Below are 14,875 nucleotides of genomic sequence, written 5' to 3' on the forward strand. Positions count from 1 at the left end.
GGAGGAATTATTAGCAAAGTCATATCCAAAATTTCACATATGTGGGTAATGTGGGTAACGAGATATTAGTCATCACAACACATTGGGTTATAATATTTCTTAAAAATTTGCAGAACATGAAAAACGATCTGTCATTTGGTACCTCTTGCATAATGGTATACTTTCAGATAATATCATATAAAATATGTTCATTATAGTATTGGATGACTTTCCGCCATAATCAACATTCAAAGGTTTGGATTGCTTGATTTATATTTAGACGGGGACCGTTTTTAAGGACATTCCCATTTTAATCTTTCAGAAACATTGTGTCAAGATATAAATATATTGAGAGCTGACATTCATTATTTAGTTTGACCCCTTGGCATCATGTATGAATAAGTGAAAACATTAGAATAATTATGTCCTTATGATTACGTCATCTGAAAGGGGTGTGGGTAGTGTCTTCAAAACAAGCTCTTTCAGTAAACATGAAGGGGGAGCCACTTGAACAAGCGATTGTAGTTTCAAATTGCCTTTGTGGGCACTTAAACATCTAAGTTTGATTCTAGCAGACTTCTGCCAATCTCAAACATACAAAATGTTTCTTGCACAATGTTTCTTGCACATTTGGAACCTAATAACTGACATTCAATGTGGTTTTCGTAAAAACAATTGTTGGATCGTTATTTGTGGTGGATTTTAACATTTCTTATCGTGGAAAAAATATACATTCTGTTGAAAGACAACTCTAGCATGTTTAAACCAGATTGATAAATGGTATTTGGAAAATGGATTTAAATTTCCAAAATATAAAACCTCAAATATAAATCAAACATAAACCTCACAAAAACCTAGACTTATATTTAGATAACACACTTAAGGTGGTAAAAGAAATAACACACCTAAGGTGGTAAAAGAAGAAAAAATATTGGGTTTAATTTTTTATGAGCACTTGACCTTTCGACCTCATATTTAATATTTACAATATAAATGCCTGAAGGCCCTTGATTTCCTAAAATTTATCTCTAATACAAACTGGGGAGGTGATCAGAAAACCCTCCTCAAACTCTACCAAGCACTTATACGCTCCAAACTGGATTATGGTTCCATTATCTATGGTGGAGCCTGCAAAGGCAACCTTAAAGTTTTAGATTCTACCCACCATCAAGCTCTGAGACTTTGTCTTGGATCTTTTCGTATCATGAGGATCTGTACAATAACAAACCTTCTCTTATTCCACCTGTTTTTATATTGTATTATCATTTATAGTTAAAATATTTTAGATTTAATTACTAGGTTTAAATTTATATCTGTGATAATCTAGTTGTTTTACTGTCCTTTGCAGACAGGTAAGTACATTCTCTAAATGTGTATTTAAAAATTTACAACTTTCTTAGTCACGATATGGCTGAAATACTGCCTATGGGACTTTAAACTCACTCACTCACTCCTAGTTAATCACCGAGGACGGCGAACAGAACACTTCGTAGCTTTAAACATTATCCTTACTTGTATGCAAGCTTATGTAAGTGTAAACGTCAGACATTAGAGACATAAGATTTGTGTAATGTTTGTGTCGCTTTTCTTGTTGCTCATGAGGCTGAACTGCAATGGATCGCCACAATAGTTCCGGTTAGAAATGCAGTCTATTTATCTCGTCGGCTTCTTGGAAAAGACCACTGTTCATTTGGTTGAACTTAATGATGCAATCATGGGCTAGGTTAACGTGAAAAGTAATGTCTCAACATTTTGTTATTTATCATGTGAGCTAGTTTATGTAAATCGAAAACACCAGACATACACTTTATGTGATGTTTGTGTCGCTTTACTTGTGGCTCATTAGGCTGAACCGTAATGGATCGCCACAATAGTTCTGCTTAGAAATGGAGTCTATTTATATTTAATGTTCAGCAATTAACAAAGTCGAGGTCACCCAGCCTCACCAGTGGGACACGCAACATACTTCGTCCTTGGCCCAAAGTAATAACAGCGCCTGTCGTGTAGAATCTCTCGGCAGCAGTAGGAGTGTCGGCCACAAAATCAGTATGACACCTTCCACCCTCCAGGAAATCTTGTCACATTGGAACTAGCCACAGAATGTCCAGGTTACTGACAACAAACAAGGTTTACCCCCACTGCTTGTCTCACAAAGTCCACGTCTAAGATATGAGGACGTGGGTGACAAGTATCCAGATTGAGATTAACAGTATATTCTGCATGAGAATTGTGCAAACTGAAATTTACTGTTCATAAACAAACAACGGGGCACGAGTTTGAACATGAACCTTGGAAAGTTATAAACTTTTGATATACAAAGTGTAACTGAAATATTACTATATTACGGTCAAAGAGAGCAGACATATATGTCCTTTAGATGAACATTTTTATATATGTAGCTGATATAACAATAAGTGTGGTTAAGCAATCAGAGGAAACGGCAAAGAGCGACAATGGCTAGTGACTTCATGTAACAACCATTCTCTCAACTCGATCGATCATTTACCGTAATTAATACGCTCTTTTTAAAATTGGTCGAATGAATACATGACTATGATTATTAGTGGCCGACTCTCGGAGGGGGTTGAAGTAGCGAAAAATACTGCCCTACGAAGAGGGTACTTAAGACAACATCCTTCAGTGTTTGTTGATCATTGCCAGAATTTTAATGGAAGAATGTTTATAGTTTTAATTTATGGATAAATTGCTAAAATATCGCCAACAGCTGAGGGGATGATATAAATTCAGCTCGGGATCATGCAGGTAGCAACCGTAACGTAAGTCCCCATGGTGCCTAGCATGGTGATCTATCTTTAGTTGCCTTCTACAGCCCGATTTTATATTGTGTTGCTTTGAAATTTTACACTGAAGTCAAACTAGTATTTATTCATGTGTGATAATCTATTCGTTATACTGTCCTTCGCTGACAGGCTATTAAAAAGTATACAATAGTCTAAATATTTATTCTTAATACATGCCTAAGATATGGATGAAATATTGCCGATATGACTCACTCACTCAGTTACACATTTTGTCTCCTGAAATTTGTGATGCTTATTTGCAGATTTTGCGTTTTTTGGGAGTACCAAGATATATATCACAATACGATATATTGCTGTAGGCTTTTCGCGAACCGGTTCTCCCGCTACGTAATTTTCGTCATGTAGTCAAAACTATTAATACCATAGATAAATACGTGTAAATAGATTTGCAATATTTTAACTTTGAATTGCTCCTCAACCCGGATACGCTCCCCTTGATGCGCATAGTGGATTTGGGGTTAACCTCAGTTGTACGTGAAGCAGACCACAAAACGCCAGGGAGATCTTGATCTGACTTTACAACAGACGTGGTCAACATGGATAGGTTCAGGTTTTTATTGGTGTATCTTGTGCTTCCAATGGTAACACCGTCCGAAGGTAGGCCGCCAATGTATGATACTTATGCGATATATATATATAACAATTGACGATTTTCTTAGCATTTTGTAAATTGAAACATAGATGATTTTTAGAGTATATACTGAGGGAAACAAATAAGGGAACACCACTTCATGGCAGTGTTTCTTTAGGCACAGATACCGTATTGTCTGAGTCGTCGTGCTGCTGTTCGTCGACTTATAGGATGTTCAAGCTCAGTCGCAGCTGATGACGTCATAGATAGGAAACGGTTTCTCAGGTGCGGGATACGTTGGGGGTGGTGACGCGAGGTCCTCTACTTCTGGGCCTGTCTACTATCCGCCCTGTTTGCCTGTAGCGGGTCATCAGCCTCGTGATGGTTAGACGGTACAGCCCAAGGTCGCTGCATCATGTGCATGAGAGGCGCCCATCTGTACCTTTCCAAAGGCTCTCTCTGGATTCCAGCGAAAATCGGGGCATGGTCGCTGAAGTTGACTTGAAGGTCTGATGTCGTGGAAGGTTTGTGTGCGCTCTTATACCCCAACGATGCACGTGCTTCATGCAATCCGTTCACGAGTTTTTCGTGCTTCACGACGTGTTGCAGTGATACTGTTCGCTCAAACACAACATGTTCATGACAAATGTTAGGTAAGCGCTGAGGCGATAGTTTTAAGCTTCCTACAAAATTTGAGTTAGAGTCCCAATTATCAAAAATCAAATCGTTTCTTTTGACCGTTAGTTTAGAACTGTGAAGCTTGAAATCCCAATACCATTCTAGAAAAATAATGTTACGAAGAAAACTAAGTTCCTAAATGTCTGTAAAATATATCCCTTCAAATCTATTATTGGTACGAAATACGCAGAAGCATGTGTTTACCTCAGGAGTTACAGAAGCACCCCAAATGAAGTCAAACTGCAAACATGGTATGCTACAAAACTTCAAATAATCTGAAACATTTTACATTTTCAGTGGCCTGCCCATTTGGGGATCAACTCTCATATCGAAACATGAGCTGTCCTGAGCTTGTCAGTCCTACTACTAAGCATTTCTGCTATAGAGAGTCTTACTCTGTGTTAATCTGCTGTGACACGTGTCGGCGTCATAAAGGAAATGATTCAGGTAGAGATAAACAGATGCAAAGAAAGACCCACATTCATTTCAGTACAACCTTTGTAGTCAATGTAAACTGTCACGAAGACAAAATTATTAATGTTTAGGAACATCTTAAATTATCTTTGTTAATTGTTTGGCTTGCAAAGTAACATTTTTCGATTTTCTTTTTACACATAGCTATGTCTATCGCCAAAACGCAGCAATATTCAAGCAGTATTTGCATCAATTTCACATGTAGAATGTTTGTATAGGGTATGAAGAAAGCATAGAATGCATGATATGATACACAAGTACGAGAAATATGCCACGATTAACAGCTGAAGAGAGAGAAAGAGCCGTTGGGATGGTGCAGATGGGGTCGACATACAATGATGTTGCCAACGCCTTTGGATGCCACAGTTTCACGGTTACAAGATTTATTCAGGGCTTCAGAAAGACTGGGGTCACCGTATAGTGTCCAATAAGTGGACGTCCACGCATCAGAACGCCAGCTGAAGATAGGTACCGCCATCGTTAGGAGGGTAACGTTTCTTTTGGCGTTTGGTGTATCCTGTTTGAAGCGACTTTCCACGGCCATCTTGTACTTTAAAGGCGTTTATGCTTCATCGAACAATCACGTGCTTTAACAAGAACTTGCCATCTTGTGTGTTTACAGTTGTCAGCTTTTGAGGTACATTTTTTCTCCCAAATTTCAAAGAACGTCATACGACACAGACGTTGTTCGATCAAGGCTACAACATTCAAGACCTCAGTGAAGATTTCGAAACGTTTTACATACACATAGAAGGACATTTCACAATCTGGCATTTGGATATTCATAAACATTGACAAAAATGGTAGTCGATGGAAACTCCCACTTGGACTTCTGACATGCATTCACGATTTTGTTTGCTGTAAACATTTAACTTGCCTTGTCATATGTTTTTGACAAGTGGGGGCAGGATATGTTCACCCTTCGCAAAAAAATGGTATTTTGATTATTTTCATAGGGCGATGCGGTGGCCTAGTGGTACGGCGTCCGCTCGTCACTGACGTCTCGGGTCCGATGTCCCACATGGGTTCAGTGTGTGAAGACGATTTCTGGAATATTGCTAAACTCATACTGTCGCGACGAGGGACACCGGAAATGGGCTTCACACCGGGCACCCATACGGGGAATCGAACCCGACGTGACGAGTGAATACGTCAACCACTGGGCGCCCCCCTTAACAGATAGCTCGTTAAAATTGCCATGCCTAAAAGTCATGATCTACTAGCGTGGTACAAAGAAGCATTATCCTGAATAACAAATTGTCAGTTCCTGCTTCAGCATTTTGTTGCACATTTTACTTGTTTTGATCAAAGTATCTAGTTTAATGTGCACATGTTCTTCTGAGTTCATTGCTCTTTAAATGTTATTATTTGAACGAGACATCCGTTGGGTAATGACGTTTTATCTGGCCTTTGGTGTTTTGACTAAGTATACTTTTTCATGCTGTACGTCTCTCTAATAAAATATATAATTTCATTGACAAACTGCTCATTGTATGTAACACAACCTGAAAATAATGTAGGCAAAATGCAAAATTATTGTGTGTTATTGTTTTTCAGTAAATTGATGTTTATACTCCCACTAACAACTCTGCAAAAGCTTTCAAATTTTCAAGGTAGATATGTGGAAAACTGTTCTCAAAGTGGCCATCGGTGACTTAAATGATGCTTGATTCAAGTGCCTCTTTTCACTTGTACTCTATGTTATTTATTTAGGTGGACAACTGACTAGCCTTTCCATTTGTTTATGACGGCGTCACCGGTGGGGCAGGATACGCTCCATTGTCGAGTACCCGCTGACTTTTACACTCAATTCGACACTCTGAAAACCTGTGATCGGGTTCGCTGAGAATATGTTTCCGGGTTTGTTAGCGATCTAATATTATCTGCAATACATCAAAGCGGCATGAAACCCAACTCCCTCACTCACTTTCATATCTGAGCTTACCTTCTTTAGTTGTTTATATTGCGTTATGAATTCTGAACTTCATCAAAAGCACCACGGTTTGGTGCGAGGTAACAGTTTTACCCATACTCTGCAGAGAACAGTTCATACGGAGACGCTTGACGCTTGTACTATAATATTCATCCTCGATAATCTCCAGGGTATACGTTTCTATAAATCTCCACTGGTACCCTGGATGCATCTTCGGTTCGATAATTGTATTACTTTCCTTTGCTGGCTATTTATTCAATCAATTGAGCGTACCAATAACAAGGCTTCTACATCACTCACTCCCGCTTCTCTTATCTAACCGATTAAACTTGGCAACACAATTGTTGCAGAAGTACACTGAAAAAGGTAGAAGGAGTTCTGTCATATATTTTTTAAGGTTTCATACCTGTCAGTTTGTCTCTATGTTTTGTTCCCCTAATCTGAGTCGCCCAGCGAGCAAACGTTCGCAGCTAGTGCCGCCATCTTTGTTGACACTGGCAAGATCGGTTTAATGGCTTTTCTGATTGGCTGCTGTGAGAAGGCTGAGCCAGCAATGGGAGGTAATACAATTATCGGGCCGAGTCGTAGATGCATCCGCGGTACAAGTCAAGTCAGAACATTGATTACACAAGAGTCTCGTTTCCTGCTGACTGGGTTCCGTCGTGTTACGCCCCTTAGTACAATAACCAGTCCTGAATTTTGAGACCAATTCATTCAGCTGGATACATAATATTTATCAGTATTATTTTTGATACATCTAAGCATTTGTATATTGCAACACTATGCTCCGTCTAATCCTTGCAAATAAGTCGTGCAGAGTGCTCTGTCGTACAGCGGGCTCTGACAAACGGAAATCTGGAAATCGGAGAAATCTCAAAACGAGGCTCTGCGGGTAGAAAAGTTTGGCGGTCTGGTACGGACTTGGTATTATATCAATCACATTGTGCGTTATAAAACTACACTGATTAAGCGCAAAGAATACATAACCGGTGTAACCAGTGAGACAGATGAAATGTGAATTATTTTACGAACTCATCAAACAGGGGCAGTCTGTGACGTATTAGTTAAGGTCATGCTGCCTCAACCTCGCCATAAAATATAGAAATACGAAGTTATTAAAGTTTCACATTAAAATTAACTTGTAAATACCATTTTCTTATGAAGCAAGGAATTGGAATTCAGTGTAACAATAGTTGTTTGTGGTGTCTCTTTTCACTTTTACACGAGAAAATTCCGATCGCCTGAAAAGTAGGTCATTGTCTGAATAGGTTAATGAGACTGATATTTCGTTTTGGGAGATTTATCGGAACGTATACCCTAGAGATTCGAGGAAGCTAATATTCAACCGGAGGAGAAGAATGTATGCTACGTTGTTCTGGATGTAAGTCAGGGAAAAGGGGATTTAATGGTGTACCTGCTTAGCATAACAAAATTCATGTAGTGCTCCGAAAGACCAGGGTACCGTCGTACAAAGCTGTGTTAGCGCTAAGGTGACCGTAACTCTCATACCGTAACATAAGCCAACGACATACACAGCGCTAAGGTTGTTTTGTACAGTGGCACCTCGGTGTTTGTATTAACCAATTGATTCACTGATTTCGTTGACAACAGAGAACTGTCCATACGGAGATCGCATTGCAACCTGTGCCACGGAGATTCCACCCCAGAGAAAGAACTTTTGCTACGACGAGCACAATTTCAACCTCTGATGTGAGACATGCCCGCCATACAAGGAAGACGTAGGTACGTCATACATGATGCTTTGTACGTCAAGGAACTGACGAGAAGGCAGAACAACATGCAAATAACTATAACAAAGAAATACTGACTGTCTGAGTTTAGTTTTACGCCGCTTTGAGCAATATTCCAGCAACATCACGGCGGGGGACACCAGAAATGGGCTTCATAAAACAAAGAAATAAGGATGACAATTGTGTGTGTCACTTTTCTGATGCCTCCACCTAATGGGGGCATCTTATAGGGTGTCATTAATAAAGATTAATTATTCGTGCATGATAAAGTTATAACGAATATTTTAATATTTGCGCACATAAGAATTTGGATTCATTACAAAAATGCATGATAAATTATACGTATATTTTAATATTTGAACACATGGGAATTTGGAATCATGTTTTCTGCTTTTCCGGATTTTAAGTGTGCCCCAATTGACGAGGGGGTGGGAACAAAACAACTGATTCACTGATTCGCTTACTTCAGAGAACTGTACATACGGAGATCGCATTGACACCTGTGCCACGGATATTCCACCAGAGGAGAAGTACTTATGCTACAACGAGTACAATTTCAACCTCTGTTGTAAGACATGCCCGCCACACAAGGAAGACGTAGGTACGTCATACATGATGCTTTGTACGTCAAGGAACTGACGAGAAGGCAGAACAACATGTAAATAACTATAACAAAGAAATAAGGATGACATTTGTGTGTGTCACTTTTCTGAAGCCTCCACCTAATGGGGCATCTTATAGGGTGTCATTAATAAAGATGGTATTATTCGTTGGTAGCTGCAAGCTGTGGTTACTCTTCAGTGTTCTCTCTGTGAAACGTGTGTTACCTAGCGTGTTATAAGAAAAGGATTAAATGCCAAAAGATGCATGATAAAGTTATACGAATATTTTAATATTTGAACACATGGGAATTTGGATTCATTATAAAGTTAATGAATATTATTGTCGTAAGGGAAATGGTTTTAATGCCGTATGTTGTTTTCTGCTTTTCCGGATTTTAAGTGTGCCCCAATTGACGAGGGGGTGGGAACAAAACAACTGATTCACTGATTCGCTTACTTCAGAGAACTGTACATACGGAGATCGCATTGACACCTGTGCCACGGATATTCCACCAGAGGAGAAGTACTTATGCTACAACGAGACCAATTTCAACCGCTGTTGTAAGACATGCGCCTCCTACAAGGGCGACGAAGGTACTTCAGATACTTCTTGGAATGTGGGGTCTGAAACATTTAGGCAATATTCATATATAGAGGTTGGTTGTGCCAAGGTGACCTTGGGTGATGTTCTTAATATCGATCACTGGTTTGTCTGGTCTTTATTGATTATATAGGTGTGAAATTGAGTCGAACTTTCACAAAGCGGGAATGTCAACTATAATTACCACACCTGGTGGTATCACTGATTTTCAATCATCCATTCATATAATTGTAACTGGTATTTTTCCTCCACAACAATGGGAATTCGTGTCCGAGGACAGTTAACACTGGTTATTCTTCTGTTTTCCGACGTTCTATATTATGTTATTAGTTTGTTATTAACAATGTATGTACTTGACCTATTTTCTAGGCTGTGAGTATGGAGATGACGAACGGAATAGGCTGTGTTCCCTGGAAAGATGTGACCCGTCTGATATCACCTACATCAACACTTGCTGTGCTACCTGTAGCATATCAACAACCACAACCTTTACACTTGCATCCACGCCCATATCCATAACATCAACACCTGCACAAACGTCACCATTCACAACCACAACGTCTACACTCACACCCACGCCTACAACCACATCAACAACCTCAACACTTCCACCAACGTCAACATCCACATCCACAACCTCAACACTTACACATATATCCACAACCACAACCTCAACACCTACATCAACGTCCACATCTACACCCACAACCTCAACATCTACACACACGTCTACACCCACTTCCACATCCACAACCTCAACACCTACGTCCACGTTCACAACCACAACTACAACACCAACCTCAACACCTACGTCCACATCCACAACCTCAACACCAACGCTCACGTCCCCGTCCACATCCACAACCTCAACGCCTACGCCCACATCAACAACCACAACCTCAACACTTACATCCACGTCAACATCAACAACCTCAACATCCGCGACCACAACCCCAACACCTACATTCACGTCAACATCAACATCCACAACCTCAGCGTCTACAACCACGTCAACAACATCATCCTCAGTACCAACATCAACTGCATACACAACATCGCCTTCAACAACTACTCCCGTTACAGCGACACAGACCTCCAGCAGTGGTATGTATAGTCTTTTCCAGCAATTGACAATATCATGAAACACATTATAGGTTGATAACCAAATTTTTTATCCGACTATATGCAACATAAGGTCTGAGTAAGAGTAAGACTAAGAAGTGTGAATAACAAGAAACAAGAACTGTCCGATTTCACCTCAAAGGTTGTCTCAGTATCCAGAACTAAAATTAGTCTTTGTGATTATTTCTGACAGTAACACCAATAGACACGTTGTCATCGTTTATTTCTTTGTTATCGTTATTTACGTGTTCTGCCTTCTGTTCCTTGACATGCATAGCTTCATGCATGGCGTACCTATATCTCATTGTATGACGTGCATGTCTCACAACATAGGTTGTAGTTATTTCTCGTTGTAGCATAAGTTCTTCCTCTGGGGTGGAATATTTATGACACAGGTGTCAGTGTGGTCTCCGTATGGGGAGGCTTGTTAAGTACTTTATGTGGAAGGATTTGTCAGTTTTCTAGTGGCAGTGAAGTCCTGTAGTATCAGTAACCAGTGGTGCTTGCAGTAATAAGTACGCAGAGGCGTCAGTACATGGAAGAGTAGACTCGAAGTACGATTTCACCTGACGGACAATCACTTCTCTCACTCCCATGGTGTGAAATGATGTTTGAAACGTTTAAGTTTTTTAACGTTTTGCATAACTCTTATCATGTGAAATCGCAAATTCATAGTACATTTATCATAGGTAAACAACGCCAGTGACGATAAGTAACCAGGTCCACGTTGACAAAAGAAATACATCTTAATGAAGATAATAGCTTGTACATGCTAGTATTTGCTAATATTTGTATAGCGCCGATATCCAGCTCAGCTACTCAACGGCTCTTTGTTTTTCCCCCTCGATCACTGGATGTCAATCTCAAACGGCACATCGTATTGTCAATCTCAACTCCCTGGGGCACATACAACTCTTGCAGTCACTATGCGCACCAAGTTAGTGTGGTTTTCCAATCCTTACGAGGTACCCATTCACAGCTGGGTGGACTAGGACCCATAGTCAAAGTACTTTGTCCAAGATTACTGCACGTTACTGTACCAGCAACTAGGTGTTTGCACGTATTCATGTGGCCACCATCTGGTCATATACCAACGGATTCGTGGGTTCTTTTAAGTGCACAGGGTTGTGTACTGTACACTAGGGGTTGTGACAACACTGAAAGAGTCTACACACAAAGTTGACTCCAAGCTGTTTACACCCGGACACAGGTGGGCTCGATCCCTACACCTCAAGCTCGCTTGATCACTCGCGTGGCGCCTTAGCCAATTTGCTAAGCGAGCCCATCTTTTGGTTTCAGGAACGATAAACGATAATGACATGAAAGCGACTTTGAAGACGAGTCTATTGGTTACAAAGATTGTCTGGAATATGATTATTACATCTAGTTCAGCAATGCGCCGGATCGAGCTTTCTACAAATTCTACTGCGACATTTTACGACAATGTGACATGCCGCGATTGTATTACAACTCTCCCTTGTAAGCTTGTTGATCTATGTCTGTTCTAGGACTGGCAACTCAGGGTATGATTGTTACTGCAGCAGTTAGTGGATTGGCTTTTCTCCTTTCCCTCCTAGCCATCAACCTCTGGTATGTGTAAAACAATAGCGTGTACGAGAATGGTTTCACAGGATACGGGCCTTTTAGTAAATGAGTGTGGTTTTACGCCGCTTTTAGCAATATTCCAGAAGTATCACGGCTGGTAACACCAGAAGTAGGCTTTACATATTGTACCCATGTAGGCAATCGAACCTGGGTCTTCGGCGTGACCAGCGATGGCTTTAATCACTGGGCCACGCCTAATAACCCATTGAACTATTTACTTATATTTTATCGAATATTTAACTTTAATATTTGTAAAACAATATTCTGAATCTGATACATTGAATGCTTCACAATTCGGAGGACAATTCAAATAATATTTTATGACCAGTGATTATGTTTGACCACGGTTTTCTGTCATTATCAAAACATGAAGAAAAGCAGCTCTTGTCACAAGCTTGGTTGAGGATGGTTGAGGGAAATGTTTTCGGAAAACGTTTTGAATCGGAACTTGCATAATTCATGTAAGTCAGTGCCGTCTTGTTTTTTAGCAATTTGACGAACACCTAGTGTACATTAAGAGTTTTTTGCAAGTTGAGATAGTTTTAGCCCCCAAAACACGCAAACAAGGACACACGCACGCACTTTCACTTGCACTAACTTCCTCAAAATACACTATAAGATCCATATCCTCATAATTCATCATACAACATAAGGTCATTCATTAGACCGCCTCATTTGTACGTTGGGGAGTTTTGGTCCATGATTGATGGGTTTGATTTGTATGAATCTTCCACAAGTATTATATATATTATCACCCGAAACATCTGATATTTCTGTACTAATTGGCACACAGACAATAGCTTAATTCCGTATCTTTTAACGTAATGTCTTCACTGGAATCCGTGCGACTTGCAGGTGCCACCGGAACAGCGGTACAGGCTTTCCCAGCTTAACACCTGGGGCCATCGTTGGTTTTAGTGTTTTACTACTTTGCCTTTCGCCAAACTGGGTCTGTTCTTGGCACATAATCGAGACTGATTATTTTCAGGCGTTGACGTGTTTTTCACATGGCACTAGTTCCAAGTCTGTGAAGCCCAGTTATAATTGTTTTAAATTGGAACGCAGTAAACATCATGCGAAAGGATCGCGAATTATGGTGCCGATGTTACTAACAAATATTTCGAAAGACTGTGAATATAATTGTTATTTTCAATGTCACGCAGGTGCATCTGCAAAGGGAAAGGGAATGAACTCAAACAAACCCCACTGTCTCGTAACCCCGACTACACCCTACCACCTTTGGGTTCATGGAAAACAGTTTAGATTTGGATCAATATATGGCTTCGGGAAAAGTGATCATCGGATCCTGCAAGGTCTAAAGGACGCAACTCTACACACGAAGCCCGATGTTCGTACAGAGAGACTGACATGCCTAGCTTTTAACTATAACCGTCAAACACATATACTGTGAGTGTTTGCCTTTCTGCATGTGTGTTTGTGTGTGTCCGCGTGTGTGTGTATGTGTGTGTTCGTACTCGAAATGTAAATGCATAATAATTTACCGCCTTGTTACATATTATATTTGTAGAAATGGATGGTGTTCAAACAATAGTTACTGATGAATGAATCTTGTTTTGAGACATCGGTGCACACATATATATATCCCGCTGAAAAATGACGTGACGTCCGTTAGTCTGAAGCAATGAAACAACGTGATAATTTCTCTACCCACATCCGTAAGCACAACGTTGAATACCGCGCCAGTGTTAGGTCCAATCGGACGTTGATAATCAGTGTAACGTCCAATCGGACGTTGATAATCAGTGTAACGTCCAATCGGACGTTGATAATGAGTGTAACGTCCAATTGGACGCTGGAAAACAGTGCAACGTCCAATCGGACGCTGGAAACAGTGCAACGTCCAATCCGAAGTCGATTTACGCGTTGGCGGCCATCACTGCTGTCAAGATGAAACCTTGATTCACGTATGAAGAGGACGGTTTGCAACTCGTGAAGTTCCTGCAGCAAAGTTGGACATACAGCCGGATGTTGTCGTAATAGATTTCTCAAATCCTTGCACTGATCGGACATATGTGCAAGACATTTATCAAGCGGACTATCATAAATGCTGTTTGAAAACAAATTCACAGTTGTTGTGGTGTTGCCGACGTTACGTTACAGATGTCGCGAACGTGGTCGGTCCTGGACCTGAAACTTGTTGGTACCGACCAAAGTGATTGTATATGGTGTTACGACGCATACGCAAAAATCGTGACCAATTTATGGCAGTTAATGAAGCATTGATAAAATAATTAAAACCATTTCAAGTTAGGTAAATCCATATGAACTATTGAATAATTTATTTTTTGTTTTATTTTTATTTTTTATTTGTGTGTGTGTGTGATAAACAGATAATAAAGAGCAAAACGGGCACTTCGTTTTAATATTACTGTAACATGTATATGTAACAAAGAGACGTACTAAATTTCGTGCAACACGTACATGCACATAAACTTTCAATGCCCGTTCTGAATCATGAAAATACAATGTATAGAAAAACGTGTATATGCAAACATCACATTTAGCTTATCTGAAAAACCTTTTTTCTAATAAAACCTTTTTATTCTTCGATGTTGAATGAATGCCATATGAACTTTAAACTCTGCAACTCTGACAGAGACATTAGCTAGGGATCAACCAGTGCTGACTAGGGTATTGCAGAGAAGTATTAATATTGCGATATATTGCGATGCAAAAGCATGTATTGCGATGTGTATTGCAATATATTGCAAGATGT

The 14,875-nt window shown here is 40.0% G+C and overlaps 2 protein-coding genes across 2 annotated transcripts in view; both read left to right on the plus strand.

Moving 5' to 3' along the window:
* Nucleotides 1-4,582, plus strand: part of LOC124273777 (metalloprotease mig-17-like) — a 56,153-nt gene extending 51,571 nt beyond the window's left edge. The window contains exon 12 of the mRNA XM_046709090.1: nucleotides 4,348-4,582. Within this exon, the coding sequence (XP_046565046.1) occupies nucleotides 4,348-4,389 (42 nt within the window). The 3' untranslated portion in view covers nucleotides 4,390-4,582. The remainder of the gene's footprint in view (nucleotides 1-4,347) is intronic.
* Nucleotides 4,583-6,968: 2,386 nt separating this feature from the next.
* On the plus strand, nucleotides 6,969-13,495 carry LOC124273804 (probable serine/threonine-protein kinase fhkB). Its single transcript, XM_046709116.1, has 6 exons — nucleotides 6,969-7,017; nucleotides 8,678-8,809; nucleotides 9,273-9,427; nucleotides 9,881-10,515; nucleotides 12,042-12,056; nucleotides 13,302-13,495. Exons 1-6 carry the CDS (start codon nucleotides 6,969-6,971, stop codon nucleotides 13,399-13,401), a joined length of 1,086 nt encoding a protein of 361 aa, XP_046565072.1. The 3' UTR covers nucleotides 13,402-13,495.
* The last annotated feature ends 1,380 nt before the right edge of the window (nucleotides 13,496-14,875 follow it).

This window comes from Haliotis rubra, unplaced genomic scaffold (genome assembly GCF_003918875.1).
Source record: "Haliotis rubra isolate DU_JTF1 unplaced genomic scaffold, ASM391887v1 Scf1037, whole genome shotgun sequence".
Classification (NCBI taxonomy): Eukaryota; Metazoa; Mollusca; class Gastropoda; order Lepetellida; family Haliotidae; genus Haliotis; species Haliotis rubra.